The sequence below is a fragment of the Rhineura floridana genome, chromosome 11 (assembly GCF_030035675.1).
Source record: "Rhineura floridana isolate rRhiFlo1 chromosome 11, rRhiFlo1.hap2, whole genome shotgun sequence".
Taxonomy (NCBI): Eukaryota; Metazoa; Chordata; class Lepidosauria; order Squamata; family Rhineuridae; genus Rhineura; species Rhineura floridana.
The window spans coordinates 196,834-219,900 of NC_084490.1; the positions used below are offsets into that span (position 1 = coordinate 196,834).

At 52.8% G+C, this 23,067-nt stretch overlaps 2 protein-coding genes across 2 annotated transcripts; both read left to right on the forward strand.

Annotated features, from left to right (window-relative positions):
- Positions 1-2,442: 2,442 nt before the first annotated feature.
- Positions 2,443-14,422, forward strand: LOC133366377 (paired immunoglobulin-like type 2 receptor alpha). The gene is made up of 7 exons (XM_061589408.1): positions 2,443-2,606; positions 9,646-9,741; positions 10,623-10,994; positions 11,890-12,003; positions 12,943-12,970; positions 13,712-13,773; positions 13,891-14,422. Exons 1-7 carry the CDS (start codon positions 2,504-2,506, stop codon positions 14,061-14,063), a joined length of 948 nt encoding a protein of 315 aa, XP_061445392.1. The 5' UTR covers positions 2,443-2,503; the 3' UTR covers positions 14,064-14,422.
- Positions 14,423-15,750: 1,328 nt separating this feature from the next.
- On the forward strand, positions 15,751-22,332 carry LOC133366564 (2-acylglycerol O-acyltransferase 2-like). The gene is made up of 6 exons (XM_061589796.1): positions 15,751-15,905; positions 16,722-16,900; positions 19,236-19,440; positions 19,604-19,778; positions 20,044-20,243; positions 21,680-22,332. Exons 1-6 carry the CDS (start codon positions 15,812-15,814, stop codon positions 21,832-21,834), a joined length of 1,008 nt encoding a protein of 335 aa, XP_061445780.1. The 5' UTR covers positions 15,751-15,811; the 3' UTR covers positions 21,835-22,332.
- The last annotated feature ends 735 nt before the right edge of the window (positions 22,333-23,067 follow it).

Here is a 23,067-nt window from a genome sequence, read left to right on the forward strand (position 1 = left end):
TCACGCAGGGTTCCTTGTAGGGGGCAGCAGCAGGGCCCCCAACATCACACTTACACAAATCTCCTGGGTGGCCCTGCCAACCTCGGCCCTGCCCCGCCGGGACTGTGGAGGCGCTGCCCCCTTTGGAGGGCCAGATCCCCGCCTCCGGACTAGGGGCCGACCAGAGATGCCCGGACAGAGGTTGGGCTGCCCCTGTTGTTCTGGAGGGGGGGGCATCCTCTCCAGTACAGGCCGGCAACGGACGGGGATGGAAAGGGCGACGGGGGTTGGGGGATTCCGCCTCCCGCTTGACTCAGCGCCGGCCCCAACATTGCTCCAACGGAAGGAAGGGAGGGAGGGAGGAGCTGCGTGGTCGCGAGGCCGGCGGTCGGCACCGCTTCCTCCTCTCCTCCCTCTCCTCTCCCCCTTCTTTTCTTGGCTTCACGGAGGCGCTGCAAGGAGGAAGCAGAAACGTCTCGTCTGGGGCTCATGCTGATGAGGAAGGCGGGGAGGGGCAACACCACGGCGTGGGGTGGCGGCGCAGACCCCCGAGGGGACGCCCCCCGCCACCCCCCAAGGCAAAAGGGTCCTGCCAACCAGGCGAGGCGACCAGGAGCCGGGGGCGCCCACTGGCACTGCTGGAGAGCGGGGAGGGATCCTGCCCTGTGGGGAAGCCCAGGGCGGCCCTTGCTGTTGTGGGACGTGTGGTGCCTGGTTAGAAGGAGACGAGGAGGGGGTCTCAAGAGCGCAAGAAGCAGCCGCAAAGGGCCCCCAGTCCCCAGTGGTAATTGAATCCAGTTCCCCGCAAGGGCGGCCCAGCAGGTGCCTGTTCCCCTTGCAGCGCGGGACGATTCCGTTGTTTCCTCATTAATGAAAAGTATTTGCAGCCCCCTTTCCAAGTTGCAGGCAGAAATATACACAGTCCAAAGGAAAGATGATGCAAGAAGACTAATAATGAAAAACAGAAGGCAGAACTCAGTGTAAAAACAAAAACCAGCAGCAGCCACAGAAATCCAATAGCCAATATTTATTTTTATTGATTAGTATTTATTTAAATCCTATCCTGCCCTTCCCTCCAAAGGAGCTCCCTCCCTCCCCCAAAAGCCTGGACAAAGGGGTGCATCTTCACCTGCAGACAAAAAGCATCATGGTGAGCCCACCTCGGAGGGGAGGTTAGAATAGTATCATAGAATGGTAGAGTGGGAAGGGGCTTACAAGGCCATCAAGTCCAACCCCCTGCTCAATGCAGGAATCCAAATCAAAGCATTCCCAACAGATGGCTGTCCAGCTGCCTCTTGAATGACTCCAGCATTGGAGAGCCCACCACCTCTCTAGGTAATTGGTTCCATTGTCATATGGCTCTAACAGTTAGGAAGGTTTTCCTGATGTCCAATCAAAATCTGGCTTCCTGTCACATGAGCCCATTATTCCGTGTCCTGCACTCTGAGATGATCAAGAAGAGATCCCGGTCCTCCTCTGAGTGACAACCTTTCATGTACTTGAAGAATGCTATCATATTTTTGTTCCAAAGTCAATGGGCCACTGCAGAGAGAGCCTGTCCAGAGACCCCACAAATCTCAGGAGAAGAATTTCCTCTGCAGATCTTAAAACCCGGGGAAGGACCATCTTTAAAAGAGCCCTGTGGCAGCCACTGGGTCAGGCCAAAAGGGGCCCAGCATCTAGTCCAGCATATCCTGTTTTCACGGTGGCCAACCAGATGCCCATTATGGGAAGCCTGCAAGCAGCAGGACCAGAGGGCAAAGAGCAGAGCTCTCCCTCACTTGTGATTCCCAGGAACTGGCAATCAGAGCCATCCTGCCTCTGACAGTGCAGGCAGAGCACAGCCAGCGTGGCTAGTAGTAGTCATCACTTGCCTTCTCCTCCTCCATGAATTTGTCTAATCCTCTTTTAAAGCCGTCCAAGTTGGTGGCCATCACTGCCTCCTGTGGGGGTGAATTCCACAGCTGAACTAAGTGCTGGTGTGTGAAGAAGTCCTTTGTGGCGGGGAGGGGTCTCTTCTGAATCTCACACCATTCAGCTTCCTTGAAAGACCCCACAGGCTTCTAGTACCACAAGAGGGGAACAGACGCCTCCCTTGCCACTTTCTTGACACTATGTGTAATCTCATACATCTCTCTAGGTCTTAATAGGTTTCCCACCCCACAGGGTGAACTCATGACTGTCAGTCCAAATCCCACTGAGACAATCTGGGGAAAGTTCAAGGAGACAGAAGCCCACCTCGCAGGGCAGGTTTGCTGCGTGTGTCCACCCTTTTATGAAAATGGGAGCGCCTGCTGTGGCTTGGGTGGAGAAAGGAGCATCTGTGCTCACAGGCCTCCCCTACCCTCCTCACACATCCAAGCCCCACTTCTTCTTCCTTCTTCTCCGGGGGGGATGGGGATGACGACTTCCCCATGCCTGGCCATTGCTCAATCTCCCACAAACATCTTCAATTCTGAGGGTGAAGCCTGTTTCCTGGATTCTGCAGTCAGCAGCTGCAGCTTGTCTCCCAAGGACATGGCCTATGCTCTCTGAAGACCCAGAGACCCACGCAGCCTCTGGCCCAAAGGAGATGCTGCCCCAGGGTGTGCCAGTCCTGCTACTTCTGGCTCTGCCCTTAACTGGAGGTAAGTTGGAGGACCCCTCAAGAACCTGGTGGCGGAGGGGTCTTCTAGGGGGTATCCTGCCTCAACAGGGGCTTGAGGGGAGCAGCCCCCAGTTCCCCCAAGGATGAAGCCGCCAGAGAAAGAGAGAGAGGTGCCCCTCTCCACAGATTCATTTATTCTGGGATGCCAACCCCTTGTTTTGCACTTCCAAACTTTGCTTTGTGGAAAAGAGTCCTTGTTCCAGCTGCAAGAATCTGCTGAATGCACCTGGCAGGGCTGGGTGGCCAACCTGAGGCCCACCAGCTGTTGCAGGGCTCCAGCTCCTACCACCATCCCTGACCGCTGGCTATGCTGAGCCACCTGGTACGGGGCCCGACCACAGAGGTCAGTCCAGACCAGCATAGTCTGCCTTGATGGGAGCGGCTCCCTGGGGTGTCAGGGAAGGGTCCCTCTCAGTCCTGCTTGGAGATGCTGCTGGGGGCTGGACGTTGTGCCGTCTGCATGCACAGCAGCTGCTCTGCCACTGAACTACGGGCCTTCCCTCCATAATGGGTGGTGAAGCCCAGCACCTGGTCCTCCAAACACGCTCCTACCAATGAGGTAAAGACATGGTGTTCCCCAAAGGCTGTACACTGCAACTCCCATAATCGCTGACCATCAGCTGTACTGGGTGATGGAGATGGTGAGATGGGTTAGTTCAAACATCTGGAGGGCACCACATTGGCTACCCCTGAGGTATAGGCTGCTGAAGAAACAATTTGTCGAGGAGCAAATCATATTAGGAACAGATAGAACAGCCCTGCGGCAGCAGCTGGACCAGGCCAAATGGCCACTTCTAGCCCAGCATATCCTGTTCTCACAGTGGCCACCAAGCTGCCCCAAAGGGAAGCCTACCTGCGTGCAACAGCAGTGCTCTCCCACTTGTGATTCCCAGCAACTAGCATTCTGATAGTGGAGGAGGGAGAATGTAGCCATTGTGGCTAGTAGCCACTGAGAGCCCTAACATCCATGAATTTTTCTAATCCTCTTTTAAAGCCATCCAAGTTGGTAGCCATTTCCACCTCTAAACTTTTATCAACTGTGGCCTGGATAGAAGTGGGGTTTTATCCCAGAACAGCTGTTAAATTAGTTTACCAATGCCAACATATTTGTGTTGTCATTATGCTACCTTCTGTAATTTTACATACATTGCAATTATTTTGCATATATTTACCTAGCTTAAACATGTATATTTGCATTTCATTTCCCTCTCACTTCATGTCTCTCTCCCTCTCCCTCCCCACAACCACCCACATGTGCATGGAGATATGCCTACCAACCCCAGTGAATACTTCATGCACCTGAGAAAGTGGGCTATAATCCTTGAAAGCTTCTTCCATAATAAAGTTGATATTCATGTACGGTGCCATCACAAAACTCCTCCAGTTGTATTCATCATTAGTCATAGAGTAGACCCATTGAAATTAATGGACATGACAGGTTACTGGAGAGCATGATAGGAATGATGCTGCATACAACCCTTTGTTGATCCATCTGGCTGCGGTGACTGATTACCCAGCTTATTCCTCGTGAGGGAGGAGGGAGTTCCACTGTCTGCTCTTCCTCATTTGAACGTGTTTCCTTCTCTCTGCAATCACCAAGAGCTTTTGCCACTTCCTTTAAAATAGTGTTTATTTTGGGTTTATTTGTTTAACCGTATTGGAGAGTGAATATTCCACAAATCCTCCTCAGCTCCTGTCTGGCATCATGTGCAAGGGCTAGTTGAGTTTGATTAGATGCACTTATGCTTTAAAATATAATCTATGCAGCTCTCCTGTCAACTCATAGTTGCTTGGGGAGCTACGGTGGTGAGCCTGGACTGCCTTGACCATGACTGTGCGAGGAGGATTCCCTTCCCTTTAAATTCTCTCTCCCCCAGTGTGGACTGGAGGGGAATCCGCCCCCACAGGAAAGCTTCTCATTTTATGAAACAGTTCAAGGATGCCTCTTCCTCCTGGCAGTCACTAGTTGTAGTTAAGACAGATTTGGAAATTCAGTCCATTGATCCAATTTATGGGATTATGGTACGAATCTCTTGCATTCAATGGATGGTACCAAACTTCTTAAGGACAAAGAGTCTATTGCACTGCGCTGGAAAGAGCATTACCACAACCTCCTTAATCGTAACTCCATTGTGGCTAGTGAGGTCTTCTTGCAAATTCTGCAACAACATACTAGAGACGAGCTTGCAGTATCCCCTAATTTGGATGAAGTCAGTAAAGCCATTAATCAAACGAAGACTAATAAAGCTAGTGGACCTGATGGGATTCCTGCTGAAGTCTTTAAAGAAGGTGGGCCTGAACTTACATAACAACTTCATAAGCTTATCAAAAAGATCTGGATGAGGGAGGAGATCCTGGAAGACTTTAGGGACGCCATAATTATCACTCTTTTTAAGAGGGTGATAGAACAGATTGTGGGAAATATCAAGGTATCTCTCTTGCTACCACAGGTAAAATCCTTGCAAGGATCCTCACAAATCATCTCCTACCTATCTCAAGATATCCTCCTCAAATCCAGAGCTTGGAAAAGTTACTTTTTTGAACTACAACTCCCATCAGCCCAACCCAGTGGCCATGCTGGCTGGGGCTGATGGGTGTTGTAGTTCAAAAAAGTAACTTTTCCAAGCTCTGCGTCAAATCCCATAATGTTTCCGCCCTGCCAGGGGGACAGTGGACATGATCTTCACTGCACAACAGCTGCAAGAAAAATGCCGGGAGCAAAACCGACCTTTATATATGGCGTTTATTGATCTGACTAATGCCTTGGATACTGTGAATCAAACTACTCTCTGGACCATCCTTCTGAAAACTGGATGCCCTGATAAATTTGTGAATATCTTGTGACTCCTTCATGACAACATGATGGTGACAATTTTGGATAACAATGGCTTTCAGAACGATCCTTTCAGAGTCGGATCAGGCATAAAACAGGGATGCATCATTGCTCCAAACTTATTTGCTATTTTCATTGCTATGATTCTACACCTGATTGAAGGGAAATTTCCTACTGGTGTGGAAATCATATATCAAACAGATGGAAAACTTTTTAATCTCAGTAGGCTGAAAGCAAAAAGTAAGGTAAGTACAACCTCTGTTGTAGAACAATATGCCGATGGTAATGTAGTCTCCACACATTCAGAGAAGGATCTTCAAACTTTCCTAAATGTCTTTGCAGAAGCATATGGAAAGCTTGGGCTCTCGCTTAATATCAAAAAACCCAAAGTGCTTCATCAGCAGGTGCAAACTAGTCCCTCTGTAGCACAATCAATCCAGCTTAATGGTGCGACGCTGGAGAATGTTGATCACTTTTCTTATCTTGGCAGCCATGTCTCTGTAAAAGCTGACATCGGTGCTGAAATTCAACGTCATCTGAGCTCTGCGAGTGCCACATTCTCCCAAATGAAGCGTAGAATGTTCGAGGATCGGGATATTTGCAGGGAGACCAAAATGCTTATTTACAAACCCATTGTACTACTGACCTTACTGTATGCCTGTGAAACATGGACCATTTATAAATGCCACTCCCAACTTCTTGAAAGATTCTACCAACGCTGCCTCCGGAAAATTCTGCAAATTACTTAGGAAGACAGACGGACTAATGTTAGCGTATTGGAAAAAGCAAAGACCACCAGTGTTGAAACAATGATCCTTTAACATCAACTTTGCTGGACTGGCCATGTTGTTCGAATGCCTGATCACTATCTTTCAAAGCAGCCACTTTACTCCCAACTTAAGGATGGAAAACAGAATACCAGTGGACAGCAAAAGCAGTTTAAAGATGTTCTTAAAGCAAATCTAAAAAAATGTAAAATGAGCATCGAGAACTGGGAAGTCTTGGCCCATGAACGTCCCAAATGGAGGTCGGCTATTATCAAAGGTGCTATTGACTTTGAAGAAGCACTAATACAGGGCGAACGGGACAAATGAGCTAAGCGGAAGGCACATCAAGCACATCTTTATCACGGCTGTCTTCCATCTGGAAACCGATGTCCTCACTGTGGGAGGTTCTGTGGATCTAGGATGGGCCTCCACAGTCACTTACAGACCCACCGTTAAAGACCTTATATTGGAAGAATGATTGCCAGTGCAGTGGAATATTTTATTGACTTGGCCTTCCTTTTGCCAGCTGCTCTAATGTTAAATTGGACTGAATAACCCGGTGGGGAGGAGGGAGAGAGAGAGAGAGGAGCCACAGGAGCTAAGCCAGTTGTTTGGTGGTAGACCAGAGGTGCTGGGAGTGAGAGAGGGGCAATGAGCGCACATCAGTTGCTTATAACCCCTTCACCTGTTGCACCTCCCAAATGCCCCTTGAGTGCATTTCCTGCTGCTGGCTTTTGTCATTTTTCGGCTGCAGCAATAATAATTGCAGTTCCTTCTCATGTCCCATACTAGTCATGTCCACTAGCATAGCGCAAGGGGTGCAGAGACCCAGGACTTTTTTAAAGAGCAGGAGTGACAATGTAATCTGCCAAAGCACCAGAATAACTCGCAGACCTTCCTTGCCTTGGCAAATGGATGAGGTGATAAGGATTTTTCAAGTTTGTTTGTGACAGATTAGCCTAGAGGAAGTCAGAAAATGAGGGAAATTATCAGGCAGAGGCTGGATGCTTCTTTCTTTTCCTTTGACAAAGGTCCTACTTCATCCCAGCAGTTTCACTGGGTAACACTCTGCTGTGCAAGATTGTTTACACTTTTAATTAAAAAACAAACCTTCCATTTCAGCTAGCTGAAGATCTTTTGTTTAAGGTCTAAGCCACCCCCAGCATAGCCAGGCAAGTTCACAAGTGGGGTGGGGATGTCAAATGCACTTGGTCACATCCCACTCAGGCCATCCTGCAGGCATGTGGTGGCCATCGCTGCCCTGGGGGCCTTTTGGGAAGTGCCCACAATGCCGCAACCATTGCTGAGCAGTCTCGGTCTCTGGTCTATTGTTTTTGCCACAGCCAGTCCTCTGAGGAGACAGACCTGCTTGGTGATGATGTGGGCCCTGTCTCTGGGGCGACTCCTGTTCCAGTGGCCCTGGCACGCTGGCACCAGAGCGGCGAGACCACATCCCCATGCAAGCCAGGCTTCCAGCACAAGCCCCTCTCCATATCCCAGCCGCTCCCCCTGGCTGAAATCCTCAGCTGTTCCCTCCCTTCCCCCTGCTGTGTGCTTCATCAGTCCCTGGAAAATTCCCTGATGCACATTCTGTTTGGTTTAAAAATGAAATAGGAACAGTATGTAGTCTTGTGAGAGCCAGTGTGGTGTAGTGGTTAAGGTGTTGGACTACGACCTGGGAGACCAGGGTTCGAATCCCCACATAGCCATGAAGCTCACTGGGTGACCTTGGGCCAGTCACTGTCTCTCAGCCTCATGAAAACCCTGTTCATAGGGTCGCCATAAGTCGGAATCGACTTGAAGGCAGTACATTTACATTTTTATGTAGTCCTATTTCTTAGCAGAAGTATTTAGTAACAACAGCGGATTTTGAGAATCAACCAGCCCACCTTTCCTCAGACACAAATACACAGAGACAATCTTCTTAGGTAAAAAGTCTAAACGTTTACTCACGAGCTTTCATATGTTCAGGAAACATAGGCTCTAGCTTAGATGGAACAAGTAGGAGTCTTAGTCCATTTTAGTCTTTGGTGATGATGCTCCCAGAAGAGCATCTGTCATGCTGCCTCTGCTAGAGGTTAAAGCTCTATAATGGTGGGTATGCAGGAATCTACAATATCCCCAGACAAAGGAGGAGGAGGAAGGTAAATAACCCCACCCTTTAAGGAAGTTACATCATGGTATACAGGTACATAGGGATTTCCCCCAAATATTAGTTAGAGGGAACATCTCCCTATCAAAGGGGGCAGCACACAAGCTTGCTTAAACCCAACACATTCCTGGACGGCAATGCTACTAGGGTCCTGGCCCTGGTGTGGTGCCAGCTGTTGGCTCCTCCTATGGGCATCATGGCTTGGCTCCTCCAGCGTGATGAACAGTCTCTGTCTCAAGGCCACTTTGTGCAGAGTGGAACACATGGCCGCAGCCTTGGCTGTCTCCAAGGGAGTCCTCACCGTACGCCCTGCAGTGTGATGGAAGTGCACCTTCAGCATCCCAAATGCACGCTCCACAACAACGTGTGTCAGCAGCCGCAGCAGCCACCAGGCTCTCGCTGCAAGCACAGAGCAGGCAGAACAGGGCGGCACATTGTAGCTCCTTCCCCTGAATCCTGCTGTGCTACCCCATGGTTTCCCCACTGCAGCCTCCTGCCCTTCTGCGCTGCCTCCTGCAGCTGCTGTGATGGGCACCTGCTGAGCGACCCCACCCATACAATTGTTGTTTATAGTAAAAAAAAAATAACTTTTTTTTCAAAAAAGAGTTATTGCTTCCCCCCAATATAAATTTATGAATGAATAAATAAACTGATAGACTAACCAACTTGTGATTATTTAGCCAAAATTTCTTTAATCAGGTGACAACCCAAGCTTATTTTGCTATGTATCTATTAGGGGCGCCGCCCCTGCTGGCTTTGCTTGGCAACTCCACCTACCATTGTTAAATCCTCCCTTCCTCCTGGGTCACCAGAGGCCCCTTACCCCTCAACCACTGGGGTTAGCAGAACTCCCCTCCCTCCCCCTCTACCCAGGAGTCACCAAGACCTAGGCCAGTGTGCTCCAGACCTACCACACAGGCCCACCAAGCTCTGCACCAAGCTCTGGGCCTCTGCACTGAGCTCCACATGAAGCGCAGGGCCTCCTGGTGCTGCCACCACTGAGCCCAAATTGTTGTTTTGTAAGGCGTGTTGCATGATGTCATGACAGTGTGACAGCATAACATCTTATAGTATAGGATAATCATACTGCTGCTCCTGCCACTTCCACGAAAGAAGGAGGAGGGGGTGTCAACATTTGGCTTTTCTGTCTCAAGCTCCAAAATGTTGAGTCTGCCCATGAAGCACTTTCATGGAAAGGAATTGTTTCTCATAGGAACTCAGGATGCAAGAAAGACTAACTTGCCTCTGGAAAACTTTTCCCCAACAGAGAGCGTGGTCCCATCCAAACTGGAGCACAGCCACCCGAAGCCAGCACCAGCCAAGAGCCAAGAGGCATCTCCAACTTGCAGTCCGGGACCCCAAGGTTGGAAGTGGGGCAGAGAAGTGCCTGCTGTGGGACAAGGAGCAAGGGTGGGGGAAGGGTTCGACCATCCTCCAGGGCAGAAATATTGGCAAAGAAGGGGACTTCCTCTGTTCCTGCCCCCTGGGACCCTGTCTGTTACCCCAAAAACAGCCTTGCAGAGTTGGCTTCCTTTCTTCACGGGCCCCACCTCTGGGCTTGGGATGGAAATGTTGGGAAGCAGCTATGCATGAGCCTGCAGGGGGAAATAATCTGGGGTGCTACCGGGGTGAGTGGGTGGTGGTGGAGAGAGCAAACCACCAACAGCCCCAACATGGCTCTTGACCCCACAGTTGGCTGCAATGGAAGGGAAGGGAAGGAAACCAGAGGAGACATGGCAAACTCTGTGTCCATCCTGATCCTGGCCTTTCGTCTCTGCTACAGTCTAGCATGTTGGAGCTGTTGTGCGCTGCCACAGCCTAAGTCAAAGGGGGTGTTATGAAAATTCTGATCTAGGCACCTCTCGCTTGATTTGCTGGTTTAGGTGCTTGTAAGGAATATTGCTAAACCTGAGCAGTTTGGCAGCTCACAATTCAAGGTCTTCCATGGTGTCCTGCTTTCAAGGACTTAAAGCATGAGCAAAAACCATTCTTTCTGATGCGCTGCAAAGGTTGCAGAGCTTGTGGTCAGCTGAGCCACTGATCTCTAGAAAGTGCTCGCTGCCACCCACCCTGGGCTGTTTCCACCTTACAGATCCTAGCTGTCCTGGTTCCCCGGTGGCGCTTTGGCTCACCAACCCCTCCCCAGAGAGCTTGGCACTCCCCGAAGGGAAAAGGTGGGTCCTCCCACGGCCTGCCCCAAGTAATCTTTTCCCCCATCTCCCCACCTTTCTGCTTCCTTCACAGATTGTGGCACTTTCTGCACTCCGTACAAAATCTGGCAACCTTGCCACCTCTCGGCCAGGCCAAAGGGGTCCATCACCCTGCTCTGCACCTTCAACTACACCTGGCAGGCCAATCAGACCGCCTCGGTCTACTGGCGCTTTGGGAACTTTCACGGGGGCTTCCTCTTCAACCACACGGAGAATAATACCCACCAGAACTACACAGGACGGGTGTCTCTGGTCGGGGACCCCTCAAAGGGGCACGCTTCAATCCGAATCGATAATCTGGCCCCATCTGACTCCAGCATATATTTCTGCCGTCTCTCTCTGTGGACACTGTATGACGGGCTGCAGCAATGGCAAGCCATCAGCGGGACAAACCTCACAGTCACAGGTGATGTGGCCCAGCGGCCCTTCTCAGGAAGACCCCCTCCATGTTTTGATCAGCATCAGCCCCCCCTTCACTCCCAGCCCCCCCCCAGCTGATCCCCTCTCTGCAGCAGCCCTTCCTCCTTCTGAGGGGGGCGGCAGGGCTGGGAAGGGCATTTTTGCTGCCTGAAGTGGAGCACCAAATGGGGCTTCAGCCCCACCTCCCCAAGTCAATGTGCATTTTAGTAGCCAGAGTGGCCAGCCAAGTTATTCTGACACCTGAGGCAGGAAATCCCACGAGTGGCTCCCCACTCCCTGAAAATACATTATTTATTTATTTATTGCATTTGTATACTGCCCCATAGCCGAAGCTCTCTGGGAGGTTTACAACAATTAAAAACATTACAAACAAATATACAAGTTTAAAAACACATGCTAAAATGCCTGGGAGAAGAGGAAGTCTTGACCTGGCGCCAAAAAGATAACAGTGTTGGCGCCAGGCGCACCTCGTCATTAAATAAAGGACAAGGTGCAGACTCTTCACGGCCCTTAGGTTCAGGCAGCTGAGGCAGCTGCCCCCCTCTGCCCAGCCGTAGGGCCCAGGGCTGAGGGGAAACCAGCACAAACTGCTGGGCGGGGGGCTCTTGTGCAATCTGTTAACCAGCCATTTGTTATTTATTTATTTATTTGTTTGTTTATACCCCGCATTTCTTTCCTCACAGAAACAGACACCCAAATCAGTGTCATTCAGGGTGCATAAAGTTCTTGCTGCCTGCCTGCCTGCCTGGGGGCTCCTGTGCATGCACCTCGTTCAAAGGGATACTCTTGGGCTACTTGCTGGTTTAGATGGTGTGCAAATGCTCAGCCTGACTTTAGCATGAGTCTCTTCCTTCCTTCTTCCTTCCTTCCTCCCCTTCCAGGTGATCCAGTGTTGCAGCAGGCCGACCGCAGCCTTCTGGGTCCAGTGGCTGGGACAGTCCTTCCTGTCGCTGTGATAGCTCTGGGGCTGGTGATATTCCTCACCTGGAGAAAAGGTAGCAGGGTTGTTGTGGATCAGGGAGTGGCAATCATCCTGTGGGAGGGAGGCTCTCCTTCCGACCTCGCCCTCCAAAAGGGGCCACAAGGAGGCCCCCCAGCTGTCCGCCTCCCCTCCTCTTGCATTTCCCCTGCTGCTTGTTGGAGGAGCCAATGCACAAGTCTGGCCCCCCTCTCAATGCTGCAGATGCCCTGGATGCAAATGGGCAGGGTGGCCGGGCCTCAGGGCAGGCTCCCAGCAGCAGCAGCTGCCTCCGCACTGGAAGACAGGAAAGGGACTGGCCCTTGGCCTGGTGTGTCCTCTGGGTCAGCAGGGACTGAGCCCTCCACCCAGGAATGCTCCATTCAGTCCTGCAGCAGCCCCAGGCTTTGTCCAGCTCTTAGCAGCCCCTGGTTCTCCTGCCCCACTCGGAGCCCGGTCCCTCCCGGAGCCTAAGGAGAGCCCAGCTGCTGGCTGGCCCAAAGGGCCATTAGCCTAACATCCTTCCAGCAGGCAGGGAGGCCATGGCCCGGCCTTCGTGATTTGCCCTCCTGCAGCTGGTGTCCAGAGGGAGACTGGCTCTGGGCTTGGAGGGTCCATGTGGCCATCATAACTAATAGCCCTCAACAGACCTCTCCTCCTCCATCATCACCACTCCAGGTCTCCTCGGGGCAGCAAATTCCAACGGATGAATCATGCATCTCCTGCGTGACAAGGTCCTTGTTTTTCTCTGTCCTGAATATCCTGCCCATCCATTTCATGGGATGACCCCTTGGGGGCTCTAGAATTAGGACAGAGAGGGAGGGAAAAAATGTCTGTCTCTCCCTTTTTTCCAAGCTGAGCATAATTTTGAACTTTGCGCTGCTGCTCTGCAATGGGGCCGAGTCTCTCTCTCCCTCCCCTTGCGCTGCTTCCACCCTCTCTGACTGTCCTCTTCTTCCTCTCTGCTCTTTTCCAGGCTGTTCCTGGAAGTGTCGCCAAACCAGGTGAGTCCCATCCCCTCCCGCTGGGGAGAATCCTGGGAAGGAACGGCAGTTTACCCTTTGCAGAGCTACAATTCCCAGCACTCTTGACAAACTAAAGTTCCCATATCATATCATATGCTTTAAACGCGTGGTGTGTAGGATTCCTTCCCCTGCGTAGGGTGCTGGTGCAGTTTTTTCTGCATGCGATGCTTAAACGGCCTCTTTCATCCAGCTCCCATGGTGCAGCAGCCACATGCTTCAGGCAGCACTGGGGGGGTAGGAATTGATGTCTGATAGGGCAGTGAGGTTTTGGGGGGGCCCTGGCAAGCAGGGCAGGGGGTACCTTTGAGGTTGCAGTGTGCCTTCTTCGCCCAGCAGGGCTTTCAAGGGCCACATCCGTAAAGCCTGCATTGGCCACGAGGAGAGGGGGCCCTTCCGGGTGGATGCTGCCCTGCCTGTTTGTGCAGAACTGGCTCCAGGTTTGAGGTGGCCCTTGGCCAGGTACCCTCTGCTCTGGCTAGCCCCTTCCTGCATCAGTGGCCTCTCCAGGCAGCCTCCAGTGGGGGTCTGGGGAATTTAAGTGGTGGGATAGCACTGGTGTGGGGGGAGGGGATGTTTAAGGGGGCCACTGGGGTCCTGCCATCTGCCCAGGGATTCCAGCTGCTGAAGCAGGCTGCTAGTGTGCCTCAGAATCCCAAGGAACCCCAGGGGGGCTTTCAAGGGGGGCACCACCCATGTGACCATCCAGGCTTTCTCTTGCAGGGGGTCACCTGCCCAGAGCAAGGGAAAGCAAGAAGGAGAATACGAAGAGGTTGACTTTGAAGGTGAGCCCAGGGAGCGGTGGTCACCCTCCACCCCCGGCCTGCCCAAGCCTGAAGAAGGAGATGGCAAGGGCTGCTCTGTTCCTCTTTCCAATGTATGTCCCTACCCTCTCATTCCAGGAGGAAAATCCCCCCAGCGTGCAGCCCCCCAGCTGCCCTCTGGCCCACCTGGGGAGCCTGGCATCCTCTACGCAGCCTTGACCTTGTCTGATGCTGAACTCAAGAAGCCTCCTTTAAAGATGCCGGAGGAAGGGAGAGACGAACAGACCACATATGCTGTCCTACACCACTGAAAGGGGCCGTTGCATGGTGGGGGCGCATTTCCTTGGCTGCCTCCAGCACCCGTCCCTGCTGGCCACCTCCATTTGCCCCTCCCTCACCCGCTGGGCTCAGTGACCTCCCGAGTCCCTCCCATGAGCAGCAGAACTCCGAGCTGCTGCCCCTGCTGGACACAGTGACCAATTGCTGCAGCAACTGCAGGAGCTTGCCAGTGTTGGCCTACTTTACAAGGGGGTCGTAGGCAGCACTGAAAGTGTGTGGAGCACTTCAAGCATTTGGGGAAACATTATCTAAAAAACCGAGATTCAGCTCCGTTATTAATATTTCTCCCTTTGTCTGGAAGTGCATGCTGTAATAAAAAGCATGAACAGTTTGTGTGTCTCCATTTCAGCAATGTGTAGAAGCCATGGAATGTACATCACAAGCAACAAAGTGGCATTATGGGATAGACAGATGGGTGGGAAGGCACCCTGCCCCCAGGTCCCTCTTGCTTATCAGCTTTGCCCCATAGGGGATTCTGGCTGGCCAGGGGGAGATGCCAGACGCTGGTCTAGATGGGCCCCCTTTGCCCTGATCCAGCCGCTGCTGCAGGGCTCTCCTTCTGATGCGCTCAAGAGCAAGGCAGCCCCCACCAGCCTGCCCCCACCTCACACCGCCCTCCCCTCCCCTCCCCTCCCCTCCCCTCAAGAGCAAGGCAGCCCCCACCAGCCTGCCCCCACCTCACACCGCCCTCCCCTCCCCTCCCCTCCCCTCCCCTCCGGCAGCCTGTGCTGTGCTGCTCTGTGGGAACCTTCCTCTTCCAACAAGCCTTTTAAGTAGAGACCTTGTCCCAGTCTGCATCTGTTTGGAATTGCCTTTTAATATGTTTTTTAAGTTGTTTTTAAGAAGTTTTAAGATGTTTTTAGTATTTTATCCCTTGTTTGCTACCCAGAGCGCCTTCTGGGAAGAAGGGCAGGACAGAAATTTAATAGTAACATTAGCAACAATCCACTTCCTGGGCCATGTGGGGACATTGACCAGCTGTGTGGGTCATGTGAGATTTTATTTATTTATTTATTTATTGCATTTGTATACCGCCCCATAGCCGAAGCTCTCTGGGCGGTTTACAACAATTAGAAACATTAAAAATAAATATACAAATTTAAAACACATTTTTAAAAAGCAATTTAAAAACACATGCTAAAATGCATGGGAGAAAAGGAAAGTCTTGTGATGATAAAGGAGTGCCTCTGAGCATGTGCAAAGTGATTCCCTCTGGACTGAGCTTGGGGTGAAGAAAGGGCTTCCTTCTAGTTATCAGATCTCATGTCGATCACCACCCCAACCCCGAAGTCTTTGTCACTTTCGACTTTCCTGTTATTGTCAAGAAGCACTGAATGCGTTATACAAACTTCCCTGTCCGAATGGCAGGCGCACTCTCCAGGGTGACGCTGAGGCAAACACTCCCGTTTAAAACAACAGCAGAAAGTCTAGAACCAGCCAAGTTGTGGAAAGGACTCTCTGCGCCTTCCCTTGAGGACCTCCTGTCTGGCAAACAGGCACAAATACAACCGGCGCAGACCCGGTGGAATAGCAGCCAGGCAGGCAGCCGCTGCCAGGTAAAGCCCCCACCATTGAGAAGCGGGCGGGGCCGCTGCCTCGGCTAATCAGAGCTGAGGGGCGAGGCGGGGCGAAGGGGCGAGGCGGGGTTTTGTCTTAATCAGCCTCGGCTCTGACGCGCCTGGAGCTTCTGCGCTCTGGTCCCTGCCCCGCTGTGCTCGCTATGTGGGTCCAGTTCGCCCCTCTGCGGCTGCCCCTGCGGCGGCGCGTCCAAACAGCCGCGGTGTTGCAGTGGGTCTTCTCCTTCCTGGCGCTGGGTGAGGAGGGAGCGAGGAATGCCAGATGAGCCGCTCCTTGGGTGTCTTTCCGGGGGGGGGAGGGCCGCGGGGGGGACTTTCCTCTGCTGCTTCGGTCGTGCCGGGAGGAGACCTTAAAAGGGCTCTCGGGAGGGGGTGGAGGATCCTCGCCTTGCCTGTGGTGTATAATTCGGTCCTAAAGTTCCTGGGTCTCCTTTCCGAAAAAGGTCAGGGGGGAGAGAGAGAGTTTGGCCTCTCTCAAGGACCCCACGCCACCCCACGCCCGTGCGGCTGCTTTCTAGGATGCAGGCGCGCTGCCTCGGGCCCTCGCTAGGCAAGGGGGCGACTCTGCTATCTTGGCGATGGTGTCGGGGAGCAGACGCCGCCCTCTGGCGCTGAAGCCTGGCGACTGGCAGCGCGCGCGCGCGTTGGAGCTTGCGGGTAGTGAGCTTTCTCTGGGCAGCTGTGAGGCGCGGAAGCTGCTGGGGGGCGTCTGCTTGCGGAGGCGCCCTTTTCTCAGGGAAGCAACAGGCGAACCGTGCCTGTTCCAGAGCCAGTTTTCCGGGGCCAAGGTAAGAGGAAGTGCCTCTGAACATGTGCAAAGAGAGGAGCCTTTAGTTTGCCACTGAGCACCTAACAACTCTCTGCTTGGTTTGGATGAAGCTGGTAGGAAGCTGCCTGGGTGGGGGGGGCTGCTACCTTTCCCAGAGATGCCTCCAGCTGCTTACAGTGTGGGATCTTTTGGCATGATGGGGGGGTTGCTGATTTTTCGGGGGAAGCACTGAGGACTAGCCCCCTGAGTGAACCTAACTAATCCAGGCTTGTCTCTCTCCCCAGCCCAATGCTGCCTGGTGCTGTTCCTCCTCCTGCTCCTGGGGGACGGCTGGGTGCTGGCTGTCCTCTATGCTGCCTGGCTGTACCTGGACTGGGACACACCAGCCCAGGGGGGGCGTCGCTCTAGCTGGGTGCGCAGCTGGACCATCTGGGGACACTTCCGTGACTACTTCCCCATCAAGGTGAGACAGATAATTGGGGCCTGATTCTTAGGCTGCACCCTGGGCAGACGTGGAAGCCTCTCGGTGCCCTTTCTTTCTTGGCAGGGAAGGGGGCCACCCCACAGCCAGCCCCCCTACATCCTTACCTGACCCTCCCCATCACAGTTGTAGTCTGTAGGGCTTAACTTGAGCCCAAACTCCGCCCCTGCTTTGAACAGCAGAAACCCAGCAATGGATGATGAACTTTCATAGCTGGACACTTCATAGTGAAGCACTCACTGCACTCCTTGCGGCAACACGTAAGGGGATGGTCAGTATTAGTCCTCCATTGTAGGCTGGAGGCGAGGAGTTGCAAGGGACTATGGCGTGTGTGCAGAGCATCTTTCCCTCCACTGTGGAGAAAGCACAGCTTTCAACTTGGGCTTAAACACGGGGCTTCCAGACAGGGCTGAGCCGGGTCTTCTCTTCCAGGAGCTTCTGAGCACTCAGCAACAGAACGGAAGTTCCACGCTTCAGTGCCCCATAGGCCGGCCCTACGGAGGAAAGCCTTGGGGACCGCAGCCAGCCAAGACTGGCTCAGTGGGCCAAAGGTCTGGCTGGGTGTCAGTTAAGGGTGGGGTGCTATGGCCCTCCAGGGGGTGTTGGACTCTAACTCCATCAGCCCCAGCAGCAGCGTGGCCAACAGGGAGCCGGGAATCTACCTTATCCCACATCACGCCATTGCTCCACCTAGCTCAGTGTTGCCTACACTGACTTTCAAAAAGCTTTTGACAAAATACCTCACCAAAGACTTCTGAGGAAGCTTAACAGTCATGGAATAAGAGGAGAGGTCCTCTTGTGGATAAGGAATTGGTTAAGAAGCAGAAAGCAGAGAGTAGGAATAAATGGAGGGCTGTAGAAAGTGGAGTCCCTCAAGGATCAGTATTGGGACCTGTACTTTTCAACTTGTTCATTAATGACCTAGAATTAGGAGTGAGCAGTGAAGTGGCCAAGTTTGCTGACGATACCAAATTGTTCAGGGTTGTTAAAACAAGAAGGGATTGCAAAGAGCTCCAAAAAGACCTCTCCAAACTGAGTGAATGGGCGGAAAAATGGCAAATGCAATTCAATATAAACAAGTGTAAAATTATGCATATTGGAGCAAAGAATCTTAATTTCACATATACGCTCATGGGGTCTGAACTGGCGGTGACCGACCAGGAGAGAGACCTCGGGGTTGTAGTGGACAGCACGATGAAAATGTCGACCCAGTGTGCGGCAGTTGTGAAAAAGGCAAATTCCATGCTAGCAATAATTAGGAAAGGTATTGAAAATAAAACAGTCGATATCATAATGCCGTTGTATAAATCTATGGTGCGGCCGCATTTGGAATACTGTGTACAGTTCTGGTCGCCTCATCTCAAAAAGGATATGATAGAGTTGGAAAAGGTTCAGAAGAGGGCAACCAGAATGATCAAGGGAATGGAGCGACTCCCTTACGAGGAAAGGTTGCAGCATTTGGGGCTTTTTAGTTTAGAGAAAAGGCGGGTCAGAGGAGACATGATAGAAGTGTATAAAATTATGCATGGCATTGAGAAAGTGGATAGAGAAAAGTTCTTCTCCCTCTCTCATAATACTAGAACTCGTGGACATTCAAAGAAGCTGAATGTTGGAAGATTCAGGACAGACAAAAGGCAGTATTTCTTTACTCGGCACATAGTTAAACTATGGAGTTTGCTCCCACAAGACGCAGTAATGGCCACCAGCTTGGATGGCTTTAAAAGAAGATTAGACAAATTCATGGAGGACAGGGCTATCAATGGCTACTAGCCATGAAGGCTGTGCTCTGCCAGCCTAGTCAGAGGCAGCATGCTTCTGAAAACCAGTTGCCGGAAGCCTCAGGAGGGGAGAGTGTTCTTGCACTCGGGTCCTGCTTGCGGGCTTCCCCCAGGCACCTGGTTGGCCACTGTGAGAACAGGATGCTGGACTAGATGGGCCACTGGCCTGATCCAGCAGGCTCTTCTTATGTTCTTATGACTGGCAGTGGCTCTCCAGGGTTTTCCCCAGCCCTGCCACCAGATGCCACCAGCGATTGCTCCCCCTGCCTTTGCCCTGTCACTGAGCTACGGCCCTTCCCCAGTGATCAGGGGTGATGGGAGAGCGGGAGGCTGCAGGCTCCACCCCGCTGTCAGTCATTCACTGCAGGGGCCCCGAGGCGGCAGCAGTTGGCCCATGCAGCCCAGGCCCCCTCCTTCTGGTCTTTCCCTTGACCCAGGTGGGTGCTCCTCTGCCTTAATTCCTCCCTCCTCCTCGGCCCCTCCCTGCAAGGCTTGCATTTTGGCTCTTTCCTCAACACCTGTCCTCTTTCCCGTGGCAGCTGGTGAAGACGGCTGAGCTGGACCCTGCCCGCAACTACCTGTTTGGCTTCCACCCCCATGGGGTGTTGGTGGCCGGGGCTTTTGGGAACTTCTGCACGGAGGCAACCGGCTTCTCGGAGCTCTTCCCGGGTCTCTGCCCACACCTCCTGATGCTCCCCTTCTGGTTCAAGGTCCCCTTCTTCCGAGACTACATCATGAGCGGGGGTGAGCCTTGGGGAGTGGGGAGGGGACTCTGCAAGGCTGGGTGAGGCGGGACTCTGCAAGGCTGGGTGAGGCGGGACTCTGGGACCGCCACCTCTGTGGGGTGGAGGAATGGGACAGAGGCCTGGGCTGCTCTCGGAGTTGACCTCTGCTCTTTCACCCTCAGGGCTGGTTTCCTCGGACAAAGCCAGTGCCTCCTACATTCTCAGCCGTCCTGAGGGTGGCCAGGTGGCTGTCATCGCTGTTGGGGGCTCCCCAGAGTCGCTCGAGGCCCGTCCTGGTGCCCTAACCCTCCAGCTTCTCAGCCGCAAAGGTTTCATCAAGATGGCCCTGCAGCACGGGTGAGCTTAATTGGGGGGGGGGCAACGGGGGGGGGCTGCTCTGGTCCATGTGGGCCTTCTCCATGGGCTGGCCTTTGCAAACCTGACCCCTTCAGTGTTGCTTCTCTGTGGCAGAAGGTGACTTGTGTGCCAGCCTTCAGGAGCAAAATGCAATGTTTCCTTGAGGCTGTTGAGAAAGGAAATTACTGCTTTTAATGTGGGGCTGGTTATAGCCAAAGATTCTCTGGGGAAGGTCCCTCATTCTCTACGCTTTCTTCCCTTTCAGCGCTGCCCTGGTTCCCGTCTTCTCCTTTGGGGAGAATGAGCTCTTCAACCAGGTCTCAAACCCCCAGGGCTCCTTCATCCGCACGGTGCAGGAACACTTCCAGAAGGCCATGGGGCTGGCGCTGCCCCTCTTCCACGCCCGGGGGGTCTTCCAGTACAGCTTTGGTCTTCTGCCCTTCCGGAGGCCTATCCAGACTGTGGGTGCGTCACACATGCCTGCAGCCAGATCTTGACCTGGAGGGGGGGGGGCTACAGAAGCGTGGCAGGGGGGGGAGGAAGGCTTCTTTATGGCTTTAAGACAGGCCTCGACAGAAGCCATTGCTGGGTGAGGCTGGCAGCCTTTCTGCCTCTCCTCTCAATCCTCAGAGGTTAAAGTTTTGGCACATTTCTCCTGGAGCTCTGTTTGCACCTTGTGCATCTCTTGTTTCTGCCCAGGTTAACACCACCGCCACCTCCAGTGCCTTCCCCAGCTTGCCTCTAGGCTGCTGCAAGCCCCCAAGCTGCCCCGGGCTTCAGTCCTGCCTCTGCATTGTGCAGCCCACCCTGCTGTGGCCCCTCCTGGCTGGCAACACAGCTGTAGCCTTGGACTTTGGTTGGGGGAGGAGGCTTCTAGGCTGGCTGTGCCTGCCACAACTCCCTGCAGGGGGACTAGCTGGACCCCTGGCACTCCCTCTGCACCACTGTGAATTGTTGCCCATGGGGCGGGAGCAGCTAAAAAGGGACCCCCTCTTCCTGAAATTGAGGCTCATCTCCCTCTGCCAAGGCTTTTGGTGGTGGATTCCAGATTAGTCTTTCTCCCCCACCTGAGTTCTGCTCTCTAGATTTGCAACCTGAAGTCTGTGGAGGGGGAGCTCTTTTGCTGCTGTGAAGCCCCCCCCCCCAAGCCCAGCGGTGGGTGGATTTGGAGAGGAGCAGGCACTTTGGGCTGCTGCTCTTCATAACGCCATTCAGGGCCGAATCCTGGCCTTGCACGCTGAGTTCTTGGTTGAGTTTGTTATGCATATGGAGAGTAACAGCCGTCTGAGCTGCGTGTGCCAGTATGTGTATATACCGAAGAAGCAGGCTTTTACCCTGCATTGAGATCACTGAGACTTAAGACAGTAAAATAAGAAAAGCTACTTTATTTATTTATTTATCAGAATACATAGTAGATAGGAAAGGCATACCTAGTTCCAACTAACTAAGTTGGAGGCGCAGTGCCCAGACGTGGGTCTTGCCCTCATGGCCCAGGAGAGAGACAAAGGAGATGTTCCCTCTCTCCTTGGACAGTCAAAGAAGAAGACAAAGGAAGGAGGGGCAGGTCAGCTTCCCTGAGCATATCAGTCTGAGGGAAGGAAGTTAGCAGAGAAGAGCACAGATAAAGGCAGGCAAGCCTAGCCAGCTGGAGGACCCTGTCTTTTTTCTGGAGTGCAAACAAAAGAACACAAAGAGCAGTTGCTCTTGCCCCCCTTTCAACAGAGTCCTGCTCTATTGCAGTCCTTGTGAGTTGCCAGTTGGCTAGTGGAGGAATTTGTGGTGAGTGGTCTCCGGGGGGTGGGAAGGCGAGGCCCCAGGGAAAAGAGGGGTCTTTGCCAAGTAGTTGGTAGAACTCTTTCTGCCTTGAGATGCTGACTCCTTCTCTGTCTCCCCCCCCTCAGTGGGGCCCCCAATCCTTGTGCCCAAGACCCCTCATCCATCCCGGGAAGCCATTGACGATCTACACAGAGACTACCTGGAGAAGCTCAACCAGCTTTTTGAAGAGAACAAAGCCAAGTATGGCCTTCCGGAAGACAGCCATCTCCACCTGATCTAGGGTGAACAGACTCAGCAACATCCCCACCCTCCTCCACGAGGAGGGACATCACGGCCTACTCCTCAGACTACATTAAGGGACTTCTGGGTAACAGGACTAAAGGGGGTCACACTTTGTGCACAGTTCTCCCCACTGTCAAGAGGAATGGTGGATGCCCTGATTTTTGAGCCAGTGACCCTGGTAGCCTTGAAGCCTTCCTAAGAAGAAAGGGGTCTGCGGTGTGGTGGTGGAGGAAGGCAGCTCTGTTGGAAGCTTGGGGCAAAGGAGATCTGCGTACGTAAGCAGGATTGCTGACAGCTTGGCTACTTGCATGGACCATAGCTTGAGGGCATGGGGGTCTTTTTAAAAAGCAGTTTTGCCTCCGGGAGGGGGGTCCCTTTCTTGTGCTGTCCCAGTAGGGTGTGGTTTGCCCTTTGAGTGTGTGAAATGTGCCTTCAATGTAAGCAGGCTGCCTCACTTACCCCCCCAATAAAGTGGAAAATTGTCTGTCTTGCAAAATGTAGGTGAAATTCTGTTTGGGCAAAGAGTTTGTGCAAATGGCCCCCTAGAGAGCTGCTACCAGGGCCGCCTCCTCACCACCCCATGTCCAAGCTTCTCCTGGGTCATAGGTGGGCCGTCCTCTTTCCCTCATTGTTTCTCCCACCTCCTCCTCCCCCCATCTGCCAGTTCAAGGGGGGGGGTGTAAGCAAAGGTGTGGCCTCCTCATGCTCTTTGTGACAGACAGCGGGGTTAAGAGCCACACTTGACCCAGCCAGCTTTTGCACAGCCAGTGCTGGGAAATGGATCTCAGGAGGGCTGCAGTGGCCTCCAGTGCTAAAAATAAACTCTCTTGTCTCAGGACTGTCTGGTCTGGCTGCCGGCGGTGGGGTGTCACAAAGGGCATTCTGACTCCCTGGTTTGTGCCTTCAGAGCGGCCAGAGCGTGCCCTGGGCTCCTTCCCTGCAGGCCAAAGGCTGATGCATCTGTCCTTTACTTCTCACTGGATGGGGCTGGTGAGGGAAAGGCTACTCTGCACATGCTTAGAGGCATTGTTAGTTAACATTACATGCTCTGTGGCTGAGCAGGGATTAGAGCCAACAAGCTCTAGGCTTAAGCCAAAGAGCTTGTTGAGACGAAGACACTGGCTCCTTCTAGCTATTTGGTACTGACAGGCATGTAGAGGAATACAAATTGGCATGCTGGTTCTCCACCTCCAGGCTTTGACTGGACAGACATTGCCTTAAGACTTTAGAT

Bases quoted from the DNA above. Each gene is read 5' to 3' on its own strand.
- LOC133366377 (XM_061589408.1), top strand. From the start codon at position 2,504: ATGCTCTCTGAAGACCCAGAGACCCACGCAGCCTCTGGCCCAAAGGAG. The intron at 2,607-9,645 runs GTAAGTTGGAGG...TTTCCCCAACAG, and splicing joins GGCTCTGCCCTTAACTGGAG to AGAGCGTGGTCCCATCCAAA. The intron at 12,971-13,711 runs GTGAGTCCCATC...TTTCTCTTGCAG, and splicing joins TGGAAGTGTCGCCAAACCAG to GGGGTCACCTGCCCAGAGCA.
- LOC133366564 (XM_061589796.1), top strand. From the start codon at position 15,812: ATGTGGGTCCAGTTCGCCCCTCTGCGGCTGCCCCTGCGGCGGCGCGTC. The intron at 16,901-19,235 runs GTGAGACAGATA...TTCCCGTGGCAG, and splicing joins GTGACTACTTCCCCATCAAG to CTGGTGAAGACGGCTGAGCT. The intron at 19,779-20,043 runs GTGAGCTTAATT...CTTCCCTTTCAG, and splicing joins AAGATGGCCCTGCAGCACGG to CGCTGCCCTGGTTCCCGTCT.